Source organism: Spodoptera frugiperda, chromosome 16, assembly GCF_023101765.2.
Source record: "Spodoptera frugiperda isolate SF20-4 chromosome 16, AGI-APGP_CSIRO_Sfru_2.0, whole genome shotgun sequence".
Classification (NCBI taxonomy): Eukaryota; Metazoa; Arthropoda; class Insecta; order Lepidoptera; family Noctuidae; genus Spodoptera; species Spodoptera frugiperda.
In genome coordinates, this window is record NC_064227.1 from 4714631 (window position 1) to 4736812 (window position 22182).

A 22182-nucleotide genomic window follows, 5' to 3' on the forward strand; every position below is an offset into this window, starting at 1 on the left:
TTATATTTTCTACAATAAATATGTTTTTAAAAAAATCACATTTATATAATATCCTTATGTATTTTCTCACACAGAGAACACGGGTCCTTGTGAGTATATATTATGTATATAAGTGTAGACCATTTGTATCTAATTTCCATTACATTGTAGCTAACTACTAAACTCATCGTTACAATTTAATCCTTCCACACTTTACTTTAAGGTTCAATTTCAATTGGTGAATAATAACTAACTTTACTAAAGAGATTATGAGTCAGTTTATAGTAATTTGTGTCCTATTGTAGTGTTAATTACGTCGTGAATAGATTCTCTTGATGATACCAAAGTTCTTTATATGCACAACTATTTAATTTTGTCTAGTAGTTGCACGATCCCCCTTCCCCCTTAAAGGCCGGCAACGCACTAGTAACACCTTTAGTGTTACGACTATACATAGGCAGCGCTGACCAGTTCACCATTGATTTGAATGCTCGTTTGCCCCTTCCCATAAAAAAAATATATTTTATGATGTATTCGTGTTTTTGTAGGTATAGAAAAACGACGGGATACAGGTAAATCTTGTGATTGGTAATCGATTTATGCTAATTTGTTGATGAAGCTAAGAAATTCTTTGCCGTTTTTTCTAATGTCTTTTTTATCTGAAATTTCCTACTTGTGCTATTTGTTTCCATTGTATAGCAATAAGCTAGTAATTATTTATTAAGTAAGACTCATTGCCGTTAAAAAAATAATATTACATTGTAAATTGTACGTACCCCTCTGTCAATCCCCATCAGGGGGCTTCTCTTGAATCCATTTCTAATCTATCGACATTAATATTCATTCTCTCGAGCAACACCAGCGCCCGTTGTATCCGTATTGCGTGTATATTGATTGAACTAAATGGTATTGAGTTTGGCTTTATATTCCATACTCTGAATGCTATTTTAACAGCTACGATTGGGGGTTGTATAGTTTTGACATTGAATAATTATTGAAGTACTATTGGATTGAAATTGCATTGACATTGATTTTGCGTTACGACTTAAACGTTAACGTTACGACTTTATATCCTTATATATAATACATACATCCTTATAATAATAAAAACAATGCAATTCATAATCCCTTACATAACTGAAAATCTCCTCCGTGACTGGCATTTACATAATATGCAGTTGTGCAGACATGCCGTTCATAATTTATATGTATGTGAGTGCTTATTATACTCATGGTCACTCCGAGATAAAACGCTGAACGATCCGTCACGCGGTTCTATTTACCGTTAGTTTTCCTTTAGATAACTGTGAAAAATTTAATGTGATATGTTATACTAATATCATGAAATGTTTTTCTACATAGAAAACTATATAGTTCAGAATAATAGTGTTCTGTTTTTATAATAAATATCTTGAGACATACTAAATTAATGAAAAATCACGGTTTACTTTTCTTATTCGCTAAAAACATACGTCACATACGGCCTTTAGTTTACCAATACACAAAACCTCAATAATATGATACGCAAATCTTATCAGTTATCATGAATCACTCTGTCCATTGATGAATCGTATGAATAACAATTCTTTAATCTTTGAGTTTTTCCCATACAAACATAAGATCTAGTTTTATTACAGTGTCAGTACTAACGTAACGTTTTATGAAACGATATGACATAGTATGTACTTAGTATTTCGTATAGAACATGGTTTTGCGTTTAGTCTATCTAAGAAAAAAATATCTCAATGTTTATAAAAATTGAGAGTGGCCTTATCACCTAGACATTGACATATTGATCTGGCTAAAATGATAATACATAATTCAAGTTAGATATGTTAGTTTAAAATACTATTATTAACCAATGCGGGTTATCTACCAAACAATTCAAATTTAAATTTCTATCAATCAATAAAACAAATTATAAATATCTTATCGCCGCACGTGAATGAATTAAAATCAAACTAACAGAACATTAGAAAAATAAACTTTACTATCACAAGAATATGACTCAGATATTTGTTCTAATCCACTCATTCACCAAAAAATTATGAATACAAGTACGCAACATATAATCTACATAGTCGTATGACTAATATACATATACCTAAGCACCTGATATAGCACTTATCATGTATATCTAGACAGCGATCTATCTTTAAATCATACTAGCTTGCGCTCGCGACTATGTTCGCGCTCGTTTAATGTTGTCAAAAGCAAAAATAAATTATCCAGATCTTTTTCGTTACAAAAAATTCGCATAACAATTTTAAGTTTTCTATCTTCAAAATTGCGAAAAGCTCTATATAAACTTCCACCCCCTATTTTAGGGAAGTAGGGGATTAAAAAGAGACAATAAATAGCCTATGTCACTCTTTATCCCTTTAACTACCTCACCTTAAAAAATCACGTCAATTCATTGCTCTATTTTACCATAAAAGACGGACGAACAAACAGACATACTCTCTGACATTTATAATATTAGTATAGATATGTAATCTGCAAAACACAGTCAGTGTTTAGTGAACCACAGTGCGCTACGGTCGTGATGCAATGCTCTTCAATAAGTGTAAACGGTGCCGAAAGAAATGTAAATATTTATAATATAATATATACCTTAATACCGTCGTATTATGACTCATTATATATTTAATAATATTCAGTTATTAAAGATAATTTTCATCTATATTTAAGTCTATTGAAATGTGAAGAAATCTCGTGTTTAAGTTTGTAGTGATTTATGGAAACATTTTATAATCTTACGTTGTTACTTTTATGTGATTTTTAAAGTCATTCCCCTTATCTATCATCTAGGTTCCTAGTACATATAATAGGTTAATACTGCTAGTATTTTTGGTCCAATCTTTGAAACATTCATAAGTAAAACAGCTAGTATTTTTATCGTGTTTATAACATACATACAAGAATGAACAAAAACTCCCAACATAGCACTAGGCACTAGATAAAAACAGGTACTTAAATACCTAGTGACACAGACCACACATAACCTAGGGCACCTAGACTCACCCATCTAACTCTAGTAATTGCTGAGAACCCTGCTTGTCATTTAGCGAACACAGAGTAGTAACATAATGGAGTGCTAATGTGACGTCGGTATATGCACGAACTAATTTGCATATATCGTCATTGACTATTGTGTGATAATTATAATATTATTTGAAGTGAGAACTAAAGGTGTAAATAGGTATAAGTAACTTAAAATTGTGACTAAAATAACACAAAACAATGTTTTGGTGTAAGTTTATTTAAATACATTTGTTAAAGTAACAAACAATTTTTACTGTTATATTAGTTTACACCAGTATCATAACCATAGTTCTTGCTTTACCACATTCTTGTCATACTAGTAAAGTAATGAATAAGTAAATCACATTAGCACTCCATATAACAATTACTCGGTGCAAATAAACAAGTGTCAATTTGTGTTGCTTATCATGCGATGTCCTTTTGCACGCCAGCGCCTCCTCACGCGGAACTAAGAGGTAAATAAACGTTTTTATATACAATACATTATGTATATAAGGTGACGAGTATATAAGAAATATACTATGACTTGTATTTGCTAGGTTTTATGTATGGTTGCTATTCCACTAATACATTAAATAGGTACAATTGTGCACCTTTACACAATCTGTGATGTCTGTCACATTTACCTAGCCTGTTGGCGCAGTGGCTGTAACAGGCTATTTGTGCAAAGTGTTGCGGGTTCGATTCCCACTGAATATTTTTTTGTTTGATTCATTAAATGTTGTCTGATTGTGCTGTGTTTGTGTAATTTGTGTTTGTCAATGCACTCACAACACTGTACCACACTTGTGTATGTGGATTGTGGATGTTGAATTATATGACATTTTATAGTATTTATTTAATGATGATCCATAGAAATAGGAATCGTTAGTAGTTAAAAGTGGATTAGCAACCTTTTTGTCAATAAAATATGTATAGGGTACATTAATACTGTAAAGTTTTATTTTAATTATGAAATACAGCTTGCCAGAAGTTTATAAAGAAAATATTCATTTCAAATTTTAAACTGAAATTTATTGTTTTTGAATTCGCAATTTGCTTCTAATTTCACTGAAAATGCAAAGTACAGACGCTTTTCACAATGATTGGCATAAGCACTGGTTTTATTTTTACAAAAATTCTGACTTATTTTCGGTTTGCAATTTAATAACGTGCATTTGAATTTTTACTACTAAAATTTTATAATAAGTAGAATATAGTTACTGTTAAATATGTAGGCTGTAATTTTCAGATTTGTTTATTTTGAAATTCTCTATTTATTACCAATTTTTTATTATTTGTGTAAAAAAACCCTTATTCAATTTTTGTAAATAATAACTTTGAAATTCATTCTATTTCTTTCGCCTTTTTCGGCTGTTTTATCTATTGATATGAGTATCACAAATCTATTATAATTAATCTAAAAATATATGAAATAATTATCATGGTTATGGGCTTACACACGTAACTGTTTGACAAGGAACTCTACTTGTTTCAAGCTATGCTCGAGACTCATATTCATATGAAATATTTCTATTTCAGCATTTATATACTTCTTTCTCTCTTCTTCGCTATGAATTAAGCACTATCTCACTTTTTCTACTCATTTATTTTCAAAACCCACTGTATACACACTCCCTACATTAATTTATTTTGTTTTTTATGTTTCGGTACATATTTTACAATGAGAAATGATTGCAAAATCAATTGACTAGAAACTAGAAACAATCTAAAATTGTATGGTGGTAACAGTGTAGTCGAACGAATCGCATAATTTCTTTTCATAGCTTAAAATACTGACAAAGGGTCTCATAAGAATCACCCTTAGCGGTCTCTGGAGGACAGATAAAACCGGCGAAAGTCACTATATAAAATATAGTAGACTTTCAGTTAAATCTGGTTAAGACTCGGCGCTAATTCCTAACGCTAACTTGGGAAAACTTTTTAAACGGTCCAATAACCTTAACTTATCGCCCATAAGCATAGCTTTAGATTATTTCAACAGCACATTGATTTTCAAACCACTTCTCATTTGAAAAATACCGTACCTTAAACACAAAAGTATCCGCCATGTATTGAGTATATCTACAACGTGGTAGCGAACGCGTCGTCTGAAGGGTCCCGCGCGTCCGAGGCCGGTGAAGCCGCCGCACCGAGGGGCTCCACGTTGCCCCGCGCCGCTACGTCACCGGCGCCCAAGTTCTCGCCCGAAGCATCGCCCAGTTCTTCTGTTACTAGTGAAGGAGCGCCGTAAGTGTTGCTAAACTTATTTATATTTATCAAAACAATTAAATTTTACAGCAACAACCCTAGTAGGTTTGAGACTAGGTGAGTAGGACTGCTCGTTGGTCGAGTGGTTGTAAGTTCGAGTGCCGGGCAAGGGTGTCGGGTTCGATTCCTGAGGCGGGCGAAGTATTACTGGGCTTTTTTCGGTTTTTCGAAAATTTCTTAGTAATAGCACGGAGTCTGGAATTGTGCCCAGTATATGGCAATGGGCTCACCTACTATTACATGGGACTTATAACCTAACTTGTGAAGAGTGGGTGTATATTGTACAGTGGCATTACGTGCCATAATGTGCACCTCTGCCTTCCCCCTCGGAGATAAAAGGCGTGACGAGAATTATTATGTTTTTCGGCTTGAATTAACTATTTGACGATGAACTTGATTAGTTTCAAGCTAAAAAAACAAATTCAAAATTGACTGTCTGCTGACTTTTTTTTTACTATAAATAACATTATTTTATCTTTATTCGTTCAGGTACCCAGCACAGACCGGTTCGAATAACATATCGGAGCCGACGTTTACCCTGAAACCCATACTGAACGAGCTGCGCGAGCGCCGGGAAGACTACGAGCGGCTATCCGAGAAGATAGACGCATTGAAGGTGGTAATTACGACTTGTTTTATTTTTTTTTAGACCTTCAGACAATATAATTTACATGTGTTAGAAGCAGTAAAGTATTAGTGATTAATATTTTTTTTATTATTTACACTATTAACTACTTTCACTTTACTATAGATTTTTTGGAATGAAATTTGTTTTTATTTCCGGGTCTTATTGACCAAAGGTGTACCAAGTAAATATTTTTGTCACATTTATATTAAGCCTTGCAGTGGGGCGATCATGGCTGAAATCTAAATCTCAGCCCGAAAAAATCTATTGTATGTAAATGGCGCAGTACCCAAACGCTTGTTAATTTTTTACCAAATATAATGCTGATCTCAGCCTATAAGCTATACATTTGCCTCTGCTAGAGAAAGTTCAATACCTCCGCAGTAACCACATTAGCCCCAGTCAGATAGGCGATATCCAACTTGTATTGTATTTCAAATATGGTCTCCATTGCACAGAACCTGTCCCAAGAGGTATCGTTCCTGTCGGCCGCACTACAGGAGGAGCGCTTCAAGACTGAGCGGCTGGAGGAACAAATCAATGATCTCACTGAACTACACCAAAATGAGGTAATATACACTTGTATGTAGTTGTGTTTTACGTTAGCAGTGGCGCTAGTGTCGAATTTGGTCTTCTGCTGGATATTTTGATTGTTTACATAGTATTTCCAGAAACCGTACCCTTAGTACAGTTTGCTTTAAGTTTAAATTAACCTAAACGAGAGCGTGTTCGGCGCTCTGATTGGCTGGCTCTAATAAACCAACAAATCAGAGCGCCGAACCCGCACTTGTTTCGATAGCCAGTAGAAACGGGCTGTTTTTAAGTCAGTCTATACTCCCTCTCGCCTTGCCCAAAGCAGGAAAAGTCATTGGATGATTTTCTATAAAATGACAGTATAGTTATATTTAAGTATAACTATAATTAGTAAAGTAAAATTCTTTATAAAAACCGATATAGCAAAATATTTAAGTATAACTTATAATTGAGTAGCATATCAGTATTCGGGCGTTAAAAAAAGCTAGAATGATGCTTCATGTAGGGTTTCTTTAAATCTATCGATAACAGATATGTTATAAGTTTATGCATTTATTGATAATGTTGCCCATATTTCGTTTATAGGTGGAGAACCTTAAGCAAGCTTTAACGGACGTGGAGGAGAAGGTACAGTACCAGAGCGAGGAGCGGATACGAGACATACACGAAGCGCTCGACCTCTGTCAGACTAAAGTGAGTGCTATTGCCGTGACATTTAAGTTTAAGTTGCATTGACATTACAATTACTTTAACGGACGTGGAGGAGAAGGTACAGTACCAGAGCGAGGAGCGGATACGAGACATACACGAAGCGCTCGACCTCTGTCAGACTAAAGTGAGTGCTATTGCCGTGACATTTAAGTTTAAGTTGCATTGACATTACAATTACTTTAACGGACGTGGAGGAGAAGGTACAGTACCAGAGCGAGGAGCGGATACGAGACATACACGAAGCGCTCGACCTCTGTCAGACTAAAGTGAGTGCTATTGCCGTGACATTTAAGTTTAAGTTGCATTGACATTACAATTACTTTAACGGACGTGGAGGAGAAGGTACAGTACCAGAGCGAGGAGCGGATACGAGACATACACGAAGCGCTCGACCTCTGTCAGACTAAAGTGAGTGCTATTGCCGTGACATTTAAGTTTAAGTTGCATTGACATTACAATTACTTTAACGGACGTGGAGGAGAAGGTACAGTACCAGAGCGAGGAGCGGATACGAGACATACACGAAGCGCTCGACCTCTGTCAGACTAAAGTGAGTGCTATTGCCGTGACATTTAAGTTTAAGTTGCATTGACATTACAATTACTTTAACGGACGTGGAGGAGAAGGTACAGTACCAGAGCGAGGAGCGGATACGAGACATACACGAAGCGCTCGACCTCTGTCAGACTAAAGTGAGTGCTATTGCCGTGACATTTAAGTTTAAGTTGCATTGACATTACAATTACTTTAACGGACGTGGAGGAGAAGGTACAGTACCAGAGCGAGGAGCGGATACGAGACATACACGAAGCGCTCGACCTCTGTCAGACTAAAGTGAGTGCTATTGCCGTGACATTTAAGTTTAAGTTGCATTGACATTACAATTACTTTAACGGACGTGGAGGAGAAGGTACAGTACCAGAGCGAGGAGCGGATACGAGACATACACGAAGCGCTCGACCTCTGTCAGACTAAAGTGAGTGCTATTGCCGTGACATTTAAGTTTAAGTTGCATTGACATTACAATTACTTTAACGGACGTGGAGGAGAAGGTACAGTACCAGAGCGAGGAGCGGATACGAGACATACACGAAGCGCTCGACCTCTGTCAGACTAAAGTGAGTGCTATTGCCGTGACATTTAAGTTTAAGTTGCATTGACATTACAATTACTTTAACGGACGTGGAGGAGAAGGTACAGTACCAGAGCGAGGAGCGGATACGAGACATACACGAAGCGCTCGACCTCTGTCAGACTAAAGTGAGTGCTATTGCCGTGACATTTAAGTTTAAGTTGCATTGACATTACAATTACTTTAACGGACGTGGAGGAGAAGGTACAGTACCAGAGCGAGGAGCGGATACGAGACATACACGAAGCGCTCGACCTCTGTCAGACTAAAGTGAGTGCTATTGCCGTGACATTTAAGTTTAAGTTGCATTGACATTACAATTACTTTAACGGACGTGGAGGAGAAGGTACAGTACCAGAGCGAGGAGCGGATACGAGACATACACGAAGCGCTCGACCTCTGTCAGACTAAAGTGAGTGCTATTGCCGTGACATTTAAGTTTAAGTTGCATTGACATTACAATTACTTTAACGGACGTGGAGGAGAAGGTACAGTACCAGAGCGAGGAGCGGATACGAGACATACACGAAGCGCTCGACCTCTGTCAGACTAAAGTGAGTGCTATTGCCGTGACATTTAAGTTTAAGTTGCATTGACATTACAATTACTTTAACGGACGTGGAGGAGAAGGTACAGTACCAGAGCGAGGAGCGGATACGAGACATACACGAAGCGCTCGACCTCTGTCAGACTAAAGTGAGTGCTATTGCCGTGACATTTAAGTTTAAGTTGCATTGACATTACAATTACTTTAACGGACGTGGAGGAGAAGGTACAGTACCAGAGCGAGGAGCGGATACGAGACATACACGAAGCGCTCGACCTCTGTCAGACTAAAGTGAGTGCTATTGCCGTGACATTTAAGTTTAAGTTGCATTGACATTACAATTACTTTAACGGACGTGGAGGAGAAGGTACAGTACCAGAGCGAGGAGCGGATACGAGACATACACGAAGCGCTCGACCTCTGTCAGACTAAAGTGAGTGCTATTGCCGTGACATTTAAGTTTAAGTTGCATTGACATTACAATTACTTTAACGGACGTGGAGGAGAAGGTACAGTACCAGAGCGAGGAGCGGATACGAGACATACACGAAGCGCTCGACCTCTGTCAGACTAAAGTGAGTGCTATTGCCGTGACATTTAAGTTTAAGTTGCATTGACATTACAATTACTTTAACGGACGTGGAGGAGAAGGTACAGTACCAGAGCGAGGAGCGGATACGAGACATACACGAAGCGCTCGACCTCTGTCAGACTAAAGTGAGTGCTATTGCCGTGACATTTAAGTTTAAGTTGCATTGACATTACAATTACTTTAACGGACGTGGAGGAGAAGGTACAGTACCAGAGCGAGGAGCGGATACGAGACATACACGAAGCGCTCGACCTCTGTCAGACTAAAGTGAGTGCTATTGCCGTGACATTTAAGTTTATATTGCATTGACATTACAATTACTTTAACGGACGTGGAGGAGAAGGTACAGTACCAGAGCGAGGAGCGGATACGAGACATACACGAAGCGCTCGACCTCTGTCAGACTAAAGTGAGTGCTATTGCCGTGACATTTAAGTTTAAGTTGCATTGACATTACAATTACTTTAACGGACGTGGAGGAGAAGGTACAGTACCAGAGCGAGGAGCGGATACGAGACATACACGAAGCGCTCGACCTCTGTCAGACTAAAGTGAGTGCTATTGCCGTGACATTTAAGTTTAAGTTGCATTGACATTACAATTACTTTAACGGACGTGGAGGAGAAGGTACAGTACCAGAGCGAGGAGCGGATACGAGACATACACGAAGCGCTCGACCTCTGTCAGACTAAAGTGAGTGCTATTGCCGTGACATTTAAGTTTAAGTTGCATTGACATTACAATTACTTTAACGGACGTGGAGGAGAAGGTACAGTACCAGAGCGAGGAGCGGATACGAGACATACACGAAGCGCTCGACCTCTGTCAGACTAAAGTGAGTGCTATTGCCGTGACATTTAAGTTTAAGTTGCGTTGACATTACAATCACATTAAAAAGCCACTATTGTTTCAAAGTTTGTACATACATAATAATATTGCAATTAATATACATACATACTTTTGGCATTTTTGAAACATCGAAATGGAACTGTTTTTAGTTCCAAAGTCACTGGTAACAATGTTATAACAACTTGTTATAATTTCAATGATTAAATATTTTAACGTCATCCCCTTTTGAAAAAACTACTGTTTTCATCAAAAGAAACAAAAAGACGCAACCTGTATATTTACAGGGTTACCCACGTAACTGTATAACACACCCTGTGTTATACCCTGAATAATTACAGGGTGTATTTATATACAACAACAATCTAAATCAACACCTATCCCCTTCCAGATCAGCAAGCTAGAGCAATGGATGGCGGGCGGCGGCGGGGGCGCGGGCGGGGCGGGCGGCGCGGGCGACGCGGCGGGGGCGCGCTGCCGCCGCGGCTACTGCTGGTCAAGCTGCTCAACGTGGCGCTGACGCTGCTGCAGCTCGCCTTGCTGCTTGTTGCTACCATTGCTGGGGTCGCTATGCCGTTCTTAAGGACTAGGTGAGCATTTATTTTAAACTTTAAATTAAATAATACTGACACTAAATATTTGTAGGGCAAATATTATTGGCAAATATTTGTTGAGTCAAGTTTATAACTATTATCGATCGATGTAAAAAGTTATCTTAACCGAATTGTCTTTGTGATCTAATGCAACAATGAACTCAAACTCAAACTCAAAATACTTTATTGCATTCCACAATGTAAGCTTAGGTGGTAAACATTTGGTAGGTAACAATTGTGGACCCTGTCGGGCACAGCAAAAGATAATACAAACACATTATGTAGAAAGGACTTTACATTAAAATTATTTATAACAGTTTAACTTAAACTAAAATCATAGATATTATACTAACTTAAGAATTAAAATTATAGATATTATTTTTCTAGTTTTAAAGATTTATCACATAAATATTCGAACAGTACAATCTGTTCTAAATGCCATGCTAAATATAAATTTGGTGCTAAAATCGCTCGGTGTATATTGTAGTTTGTTAATTAAAAATTCCATATCACGTGAAGTATGTCATAAGTACTTCTTAATAATTGTGTACATATATCCGATATACTCTTCATTCTTGCATCCATTTCCTTTCACTATTCCGAACCAATTCCGAACCGTCTGTCATCGAATCATCGATCTTCTAACATAAAAACACTTGATTAATCCCTATAACCCACATTCCCAGAGTCCGCGTCCTAACAACAAGTCTAGCAGTGATGCTGGGCGTGATGGTGCTGAAGCAATGGCCGGAGGTGACGCAGCTCTCGGAGCATCTACTGCGGCGCCTCAAGGAGTACCTGCTGGACAAACACACCGACAGGTAATGGACACACCACGCATACACCTATGTTTATTACGTTACAACACTGCTATATTTACCACACGAGGGGGAAGGGGGTTCAGGGGGAATGGGGGTTATACATGTTTTTTTAAGTAAAATTTTCAATGTAATAGGTTCTGAATAGCTATTAAAACAGATAATGTTGTTTCTGTGAACCATCTGTTGTCTCTGTCTGTTCAGTTAAATATTGATATTGTTAGTTAAAGAGAATTGTAATTTTAGAACCAAATTAATTTACCTATCAATAAATTAAACTTTGCACTCTCTAAGGTTGAATGCTAACTTATCCGAGCTGAACGAGTCAAACGAAACGAATTATAGAATTCTGTATATGAAATGTCATGAAACCTCTATCGAATTGTCCGAATCTGAAAGAAGCCCAGAAATCCTAGACGAATTTGAATGACGTCATATGATTCAGTGCGGTTTGTACGGTCGACTCGACCGATGCGCTCGCATTCTATCAATTGCGTAGGACAGAGTGAGAAACAATGCGACAGGCATAAAGCAAATAGAAATTATTTCTTCAATGCGGTCTATTCTTGATATTGTGCGAGACCACCTTGTCTTCGATTCGTTCGGCTCAGATAAGTGTGCGTTCACCTTAATGCAATATCTAAAAAAATCTTTCCCCCCAAAAATCAGTATTATTTACCAAAGAGACGTAATATAAAAGCAAATTTATCGAACCTGGAACCCAGTGTGTAGGGAAGTGATGAAACAAAGGTTACGTATGTGCCGGTCCAGAATAGAATAAACGTTGAGCATTATCTAGATAATAATTCTAATTGATTATATTATTATTATATAATATATAGACGAAATATTAGATCAACACTGGCTTTTTGGACATAAGAAAAATTAGGAAACATTTTTGTAATTCTTTCCCTTAAAAAAACTACTGTTACGTGATTATAACTCTAAAAACAATGCAAAAATAATATCGATAATTTATATCCCAACTCTAGCTTATCGATAATGCAAACAAACATCACTAAAGTCATGATTTATTTTAAATACTATCGACAATAATTTACAAATAGGCAATCACTATTATTAGTAGCATACAATATTAATTTAAATAATTTTCCTATGTCCAAAAGACCAGTGTAAATAAATATATAAAGAAAATAAGTAGATAAATGATTCAATAGAAAGTTTTTCTATTATTTTAAAACAAGCTATTGTACTGTAGTCTTCACAATATTAATTATATACATAAATATATAAGCTTTGTTATGTACTATATCGTGTATTTATATGTATAGACGAGAGCATCTTTTAGACGGGCGGACAGAGTTAAATATAAACATTTATTTTGCTAATGAAATTATGTAGCACAAAATACCCAGTACCCTTAGTACGAGTTTGCTTTGCGTTGATCGAAAACGAAACGAGAGCGCGTTCGTAGCTTTGATTGGTTGGTTTATATAAGCCGGGCCAATCAGAGCGCCGAACGCGATTATGTTTCGATCTCGTTATACGTAAAGCTAACTCGTACTAAAGGTACAGGTGAAATAAAGGGGACTTTCTAGCTTAAAGTGAAATATAAAGAGGTTCTTTTTGGTCAAAGATAATGATATTTTTGTTGATTATTGAATAATACTTATATAGCGCTATAAGTAGATCACAGATGAATTAATAAAATAAAAAAGTTCGTAATCATGGCGCTTGTTTCAGTGTCGAAATATCGTAAACTCATAGAAATTAATAAACACGGTAAATATCCCGTCTCAAGTTCTAATGATATTGATAGTGACCATGTCAGTATAAAAACTTGTTTCAATATTTTACCAAAATACCTGCACCAGTCTAAAGGATGCTAAAATCATATCAATATAATATTATGTATAACAGATACGAATATGTGTAACATTTTATAAATACTAATAAAAAACAAATAATTGTGTTGCAAGCAATAAAAACTAATCTAATATAATATTATTTTGTACTTTTTATATTATGTAGACACGGACGTAATTGCAATACTCAATTAACTAATACTTATAACTTTTTTTTTATTATTTTTTTTTGTTTAATTTTTTCTTTTCTTTTTGTCCAACGCAGGTATGAATGCAAGTCGTTATGTGGTTGATTTTGTCCGAATCAACAACGCTAGTGGAAATTTAGGTGATATTGCAATTTTGTCCAGGGAGACCGCGTTATACTATGTACGCCTACCGAGGTAACTACTGCTCAGTTAAACTAACAACACATATAACTAAATAATTAAAACATACTAAATTAATTGGAAATAACTAATTTACTCACATGGAATGGGAGCTACTGTTTTTGTTCTCATCAGGTTGCGCAAGAGTTTATTTTTTTGTCCAATCACAGCAGCTGTCAGATATTGAACGTCCAATGGTGTGACACTTACCCAGTTCCTTATTGGACGAAGAACGAGACGTGTACACTAGCGCCATTTGTTGAGAAAAAATACGGTAGGCCCCATTACTGAGAACGTCGCTGCGTCTGCGCACGCTGCTCATGAATAAGAGTCCCGTTTTGACTTGAAACTAGTAGAGCTTGTCTCAATAACTGCATGTGAGTAAACAGTTTCTTTTAATTAATTTAGTATGTCTCAAATAGTTATTAAAATATACTCATTTATAGTCAATTGACTATATTAAGGTTATTTTTTATGAGATTATTAAGAAGGGTTAGATTAACTAAGCAGTGAGCAGTTAATACTTATTGCGCGGTGACGGGAGTTGATCGATAATACATTTTTAATGCTTAATAACTGATGTTCAAAAAGAAATTATTTTCAATATAAAAAAAAACCAGAAATGTCCGGGTGTAATGTAACAAATACACCCTGTATATGGGACTTATAACATACATAGTGAAAAGTGGATGTTACATTTAATATATAGAACTCTGCTTACCTCCTAAATGATAATAGTTCATTATTAAGCAAATACTTACTCAATGTTAGTAGGCTCTCTATTAACGTAGAATATTGTTTGTAACATTGATCAACTCCTGCGCAGCGCCGTGGTTAAGTATACTTATTACAGTGATATTTCTTTATTATTATTATTTAAGTGTATACTGAGGTGAGCGCACACAATTCTAGATATTTATAGAGTTCTAGACGTTTTTGGTACCTATCGCCGTATTCAGAGTCATTTAATGATTACTTAACCTTAGCAATTATTTTCGATACAAAATCGTTACTAAAGAATAGTTTAAGTAATCATTAATTGTCTCTGAGTGTGTTAGAAATGTAACACTAGGAGAAATCTTCATCTGATGATAGTAGAGATGATTTCTCAGAAAAGAACTTGTTTTTCATTTTTCAATCCATAATTATATGATTATTAAAAACGTATATGTCGTATCTAGGGATGTGTGCGAAAACCTTAGTTTAATTAGTGATTTTACATGAACAAACAAACGGGCTGGGCCCTAAGATATTGATGATTTATTCTTGCGTTACGTACGCCGCGCCGTACGGCATGCTATAGTTAATTGCTCACAACACTCAGTTCTTTTATGTACAGTCAAACAGCATCGTGTTTGCCAAGCTATTGTGTTGTTTATGCCTTTGTAATAAGGGTCAGTTAGTTAGTCTTATTGAAAGTCTATCAACGTTTTCATAGTTTGGCAAACTCGATGTGTTTCACTTAAAAGTCTGAAAGGTTTAAAAATCTCGAATCTGTTAGGTGGAGGAAATGCTTGATTGCGTTTGTACAAATTCGTAGTTAAATGGGGGAAGGGGGGTTGCCATCACAATGTTTATTATACGTTGCGGCATTGGTTCTAAATATATTCATTATTTTTTATATTGAATTTAGTCAAATATTCGCTAAAGACTACGTTGAAGTATGGATCATTAACTATTTATTTTACATTACAACAATTAAACTAATCAATTCGTACTTTATTAGTTTCTTTTTTTAATGAAAATGACGTTATTTATTGATGAATTAAATTATTTATGATTGTCAAAATGTTCGCTAGTTTATTTTTTAGTATAAATAATAAACTGTAAATTAATTTTAAATTTGCCTTATCGACGCATGAAGAATGCTTATTGTATTACAATTCAAGTTTTTTACGAGAATACATGTTAAGCAATAATAAATATGGATTAATAAAATAGTATTTGTCTACAGCTTGGGAATAGTGTTGGCTAGAGTCGTAATAGTACATATTTATGGTTCCAAACCAATTTCTTAAATGTTGGTCGCATATCTCGTAATACCTTCGTATTTTAATGAGAACATTCCAAATTAATTACATTGTGAATCTTGAGTGCTGAGTGCGAATTATTTTTACGTTAACGTTACCGCGTTTAGCCCTCAGTATGAGTCTGCTTTATGTTTAAAGTACTTAATCGAAACGATAGCGCTGTCGGTGGTCTTATTGGTTGGTTTACTCAATCCAGCCAATCAGACGCCGAACGCACTCGTTTCGATTACTTTAAACATAAAACAAACTCATTCTAAGCCTCTGATTGGTTAACTTGGAGCTGACTAAACGTCATAAACGTATCCATTGCGTTCACGTAAAACTAACTCGCACTAGGCATTCTGGTGAAGTCAGGGAACCGCAAATATCTGGCAATAAAATACTATAAGCTCAAATCTCCTATTTCTAGTAAATTCTCTTATAATAATACTGATCGATTCCCACCTTTAAATTAATAATGTAGCTTTAATATTTACTATCATAGTTTAGATCCTAAATTAATCCAGGTTTCCTGACTAGCCTACGATAACAACTTTAGGATTATTAGTTAATTTCCCAGTATAGTGAACAAAAACATTAATTTCAATGTACATTGTAAATAGTTTTATTCAAAATTTGCTATGTTATATAGTGATATAACCAAAATTGTTGAATATTGAATTGTATGTTGAATAGGGAATGATTTCAGTTGTATGTCATTATATATTATGTTTATATATGCCATGCCTTAGATATGACACCAATATATTGTATGACAGTCCAAATGAACCGGAGTTGTATTTTTCTACCATTTGTTTTGGTGATCACTCCGAGTATGTATGTTGAAATATGTAAAAGTATTAATTTCTGTTGCCGGCTATGGATTGAATTAAATCATCACAATTTTATTCAATGTTTCGTTTTATTTCTTATGCTACCCTTATGACGTCATGACTGAGAAGCTTGAATGAAATTCTAGGAAACTATTTTATTTTAGTTTTTCTGACATTTCGCAACAGGTATTCAACCTGTTGCAAATACCAAAAGACTATTTTTAATAGTTCAAAATGATCATATTATAATCATGGGTGCGCTTATGTTACGTTACCTTAAAAAAGGCAATACATAGTTATTGAGATATGTTTTTGGGCTCAGAAACCCTTTTCAGAACACGAGGTCATAATAATCATAATACGCGTAAACGCCAGCCAGCCAACTACTAAAAGTCGTGCAGAAATCGGTTTGTATTGTCACGTGACCACTGACTGGCTGGCAATTGTGTTCATAATACGAATTAGCCGGGCAATTCATTTCACGGTGTAAACTGACTGGAAATAAGAGTTCATAATACGGCCCCTGAGCTAAAAAATGACCGACTTTTCGAACCCCCCACACTCCCTGACACAGGAGTCCACCTGTAAACACATAGTTTCTAATTGATGAACTGGGTGGGGGTGAGCTTAAAACCTCCAAACATATTCAAACTTGCAATATGAGTATCGATATATGCAAGACTTAAACAGCTGGACCACGGGTCCAAATTACAATAATTTTTGAAAAGGAGAGGTGCTTGCTAGACTTATTTTATTTATTAGATTAGATGCAGGTGCATCTCCCTGAAAAGCTAAAAGTTATCTTGGCTGTGCTGAATGATAATAATCATGTACCTAGAATATGTAGGTCTCTGCCTATTATTCAGCAGTTGATGTCTTGTAGTTGATATGATGTAATTACTAGGTGTACAGAATAAAAGGGTAAGTCTGATATAGTACATAAGAAAGGGTAAGTAAAAATCACATTATATTAAAAGCTTTTAATTATAAAACAAACCAATATAAAAATATAATATGAAAATAGTAAACATGGGCTTAGCAAGTAATCTTAATATTAATTCTTGTCTGATAGTGTTAGTAATAGGGTAACAAATACAGTATCCTTAGTACGAGTTTGCTTTACGTCTAATGTAATCGAAACGAGAACGCGTTCGGCGCTCTGATGGGTTGGTTTATTCGAGCCGGCCAATCACTCGTACTAAGGGTACTGTAGACTCGAGAAACAATCCTGGTAATCTATTATATAAAAATAAGGTTTTCTTTCCTGACGCTATAACTCCAGAACACAATAGCAAAGAAAATTCAGGAAAAAGTCAAGGGAAACAGGGATTATCATTGGTGGCGAAACGGAGTTCGCCTGGTTTGCTAGTCTTCTTACAAAAAATGTTGGAAAATCTAATAGCGAACTAAAGAATAGCTTAACGTGCTTTACATTTTATTGTTCATCAACAACCGATGCACTTTTAGGTATAGCAGACAGGATTTCTGGTTTGGGTGGAGGTACTGGCTTCTCAGACAGTTCATCAGCTGGTGCGGGATCCTCGGATACTTCTACCGATTCCACTATTTCTACCTCCGCGGCGTCTTCAGGGTTGTAGGCTTCTTCAACTCCGTAGCTGTGAAATGTTAGTTTTTCACATGTTTTTGTAAAAACTATCGTGAGAAATACTAAATGAAATAAAAAACATGGTTTACTCACGTAAATTAATGGAGAAAAGCTGTACTATTTAGTTTTGAGTCGCAGAGGAACGCTCTATCATGACATGACCGTGCGCAGATGCAGTGACGTCGCGCAGCTTACTGGTTCGAACGTGTGTTGGCGCTCAAAACTAGTAGAGCTTTTCTCCATTATACACATGAGTAAACCGTGATTTTTTGAGTTAGATTTTACATGTTGTTTTTTTTGAAAAGTAGTAATTATTTTGTATTTATTGCATTATCTCAAGTATTTGTTTATTTATTCGCATCTAATTAGATTCATAGAAATTCTTCATTCTGGTTTTTTTTGGTACCGTATATAGCTAGATTTCAGTACTAACACTAAAATTGATTCGTTTATATCGTTTTCGTAAGGAATAGGGGGCACACGAGCAGACGAATCACCTGATGGTAAGGGATCAGCGCCGCCCTTCGGCACCCGCAACACCAGAGGAGTCACGTCGTTAACCACTGTACTTAGTTATTTGTAAAATTTATAAACTTACTTTCTACGTTTCGAAAATTTCTCAGTAATAGCACGGAGTCTGGAAATGTGCCTGGTATAGGGCAATAGGCTCACCCCTTATTACATGGGATTTATAACACAAATGGTGAAAAGTACATTGTACAGTGGCGTTACGTGCCGTAATGTACACCTCTGCCTACCTTTCGAGGATAAAAGGCGTGACATTGCAAATTAACTTATTTTGTAGTATGTATTTAGTAATGCATTAGTGTTTCTCATACATACCCTTCATCCGCAGCTTCGTATTTGAATCCATTGCCTGATCGGGCAAATTGAGAAGGACTTCTGGAAATTGTATTACATATGTTCATATTTCGCCCAAAAATAAACATAAATCTCCCAAATTCATAACATAGACAAAGCAATCTGCGTATACAGTGTGGAAACAATAACTATGACTATTATTGATATTTTTCGTTTCGATTTTTTCGTCTTTCGTTATAAAAGAAATGATTGTAATTCCCAATAGACGTAGAGATTTCTTTTCACTTTAAGTATAACTTTCATGAGACACACTAAATTAATTACCATGTTATCGGCTTAATCACGTAACTGTTTGAAGAGAAACTTAAGTTAGCCAAGCTAGAGGCTCATGTTCATGAGCAGCAGTCCGCGACACACGACGCTACTCGCTACTGCAGTAGCCGCCGCGGTGTGTCTCATGAATGTGAGCCTCTAGCAGGGCTTGAAACTAGTCGAGTTCCTCGAAACAGTTACGTGAGTAAGCTGATATCATAATAAATAACTTTTAGCTTATTTACAACCTTACAAGCACCACTGAAATTAAATTCTATCACTATGTTTGCAACAATGTACAAATATTATAGTTTCCACACCGTATATAAGCGCCCAGTGCGTCCTAACAGCCAGGTCTCAGGTATTTATAAAGGGATAATTAATAAAACTTGCCTTGCGCTGCTAATTGCATAATATGCTGTGCTGCCAACCTTTGTTTGCCACATAAGACGAGGACAAGCACCCCCTGGATGAAGCGTGTGATGGTAATGGATGCAGGGAATAAGGAAATTAAACAGCTCAACTGTTTTACCAATTCCGTTTTATTTTTAGGCTTACACATTGTTGTATATTAACATTACTGAATAGCTAGCAATCACTAAATACAGTGTAGTAATAATAGTTATTAATTTATTAGATACTTCGATTCCGTTACATGTTACAAATTAAAAAACTTCTATTTGATTTCAAAATAAAAATCTAAAAATTACGTAATCAATAAAATCTTGAATAAAGCCTTAAAACGTCTAACAAAATAAAAATTTACAATAAAAAATATTATGATTGTAAAATATCGTTGTATCCCTCGGGAATGTCTACTCTAATAAAACGCTACAAAAATATTTCACAGAATATAACTTAAATAACATAAGAAAAAATATACATTTACTAAAAACTAATAAATTGAGAACGAAATTAGTGTTAAAATGCCAATGATGGGGAATGCAGGACATTTGAGGAATGTAACGTGTAAAGCTACATATTATTATGAATATACTTCTGTAATGGCCTTCCGTATTAAGATTATCACATAAACAATTCCACATACACAATTATTGCCAATTCCCACACATAATAAGCGATCAAATATCTAATTTAACGGTAGACAAACAAACCAACACAGAGTTTGGGTACAATATAAAATAATACATTCTTATAAGAACGTCAACATAATTTTGGAAGCCTGACAAATAAATCATTCGATGCTTATTCTACTAAAACGTATCAATTCTCGGCTGAGTTAAGTACCCGATGACACCTCAAGTACATTACAGCCGGCATCCCATACTACAACTCAATACGATTCGTTGTAAAAATGTATAAAAACATCGACATATCGTGTAGATAATACTAATCATTCATAAGTACCATTTAAGCCGTTTAAATGATCGTTATTTTTCTGTAATAATACGTCATTAAATATTACGTAATTGATTTCAATAGCGGACACTAGTCCGTTTATACTTAATAAGTTACACTTAACATAATGCTTAGGACACGTACACAAATTATTATTTATTTTGTTTGAAACGTTTATTGTGGACACTAAGTATGTTTTTATTGCTAAATGTATTAATTACGTCTCCCTGTATATTGAGGAAAACAAGCTTCGCGTGTATATTGTAAATAAACTATTATAGTATATGTCGACTGCCTATGCATGATATATTTATTTATATTTAGTGCCCACAATGACGCGGCCCCACCTAACTAGTGACACAAACTCGACTCATCTTGTTTAATCAAAACGTGTATAATTTGGAATGTAATGTTATGTTAAAAATCAGTCGATTCAATAAATGCTGTTCGCTTTGGTATAGCGATTGGACTTTCAATGAAGTATGGTGAGAAAGTTACAGTAATGTCGGGACAAATATTCATAAATATTGTATGTGAATTCCATACACCACAATTATGCACAAAAGTGGTACTCCCAGACTTATTACAAAAAAACAAATTGTACCAGTTGGTGGGTAGATAACATTAAAAATTACACGTACTTAGACAGTGTTAAAAACCGCCAATGCTTAGTGGGCCTCTTACACTTATTAGTCACAAATATTCCTTATTGAGATATACTTATACAAGAGTTGTATGAAATAGCGTCTTGGTTTGACGCAGAGTGACTTTACAACAAGCACTGTGCCGATACTTTGGAACTTTTCAACTCGGAGGTTCCTTTAACCGCTAGGCCTAATATCCACGTAGATCGCACGCATTGAAGATTGCAAGAAGACAGTTTACATCTTGAGTAAAAACTATGAAGTCCACAGAGCGACAACTTAATACCACTCATTCCTTATACAAAGTCACCTATCGTCATTTGCAGGTTGCATGCATTCGTCAAATGCTACGCCGTGGACATTAGGCCTCCATTATTATAATTCTCTGTAACCACGACGCCCATAAACCAGACACGAATATGACACAGACAAATATGAACCCTCAATAGACCTGGTAGAATCGACATTGGCATGTCGACGTGACCAGACGACACAGTACCAAGCTTACATCACAAACTAATTAGTTACTGATTACAGTCAGACATTGGATGATAATGAGCTAAATGTTCACTCCAGATTTATTGCAAGATTGTTTTTTAAAATATAAATCTCATATATTTATGAAGAAAGAAGGAAAGAAATTTAAGACAAATCTCGCTTAAGAAAATCTGTTTTCCATTTTGAGTGTATTTCATCGACAAAAATCATTATTAAACGCTTAAATCTGACCA

The 22182-nt window shown here is 35.7% G+C and overlaps 2 protein-coding genes across 2 annotated transcripts in view; one reads left to right on the forward strand and one right to left on the reverse strand.

Annotated features, from left to right (window-relative positions):
* Window positions 1-16788, forward strand: part of LOC118280734 (transmembrane and coiled-coil domains protein 2) — a 44024-nt gene extending 27236 nt beyond the window's left edge. Inside the window, 11 exon segments of the mRNA XM_050699419.1 lie at window positions 75-89; window positions 528-551; window positions 3456-3479; window positions 5103-5253; window positions 5764-5890; window positions 6358-6468; window positions 7019-7126; window positions 10653-10719; window positions 10722-10851; window positions 11541-11675; window positions 13764-16788. Of these exon segments, the coding sequence (XP_050555376.1) occupies window positions 75-89; window positions 528-551; window positions 3456-3479; window positions 5103-5253; window positions 5764-5890; window positions 6358-6468; window positions 7019-7126; window positions 10653-10719; window positions 10722-10851; window positions 11541-11675; window positions 13764-13791 (920 nt within the window). The 3' untranslated portion in view covers window positions 13792-16788.
* An 885-nt stretch (window positions 16789-17673) lies between these two features.
* LOC118280711 (plastin-2) overlaps window positions 17674-22182 on the reverse strand; it is a 47492-nt gene continuing 42983 nt past the window's right edge. The window contains exons 15-16 of the mRNA XM_050699575.1: window positions 19158-19217; window positions 17674-18324 (exon numbers count right to left, since the gene is read on the reverse strand). Of these exons, the coding sequence (XP_050555532.1) occupies window positions 18144-18324; window positions 19158-19217 (241 nt within the window). The 3' untranslated portion in view covers window positions 17674-18143. The remainder of the gene's footprint in view (window positions 18325-19157; window positions 19218-22182) is intronic.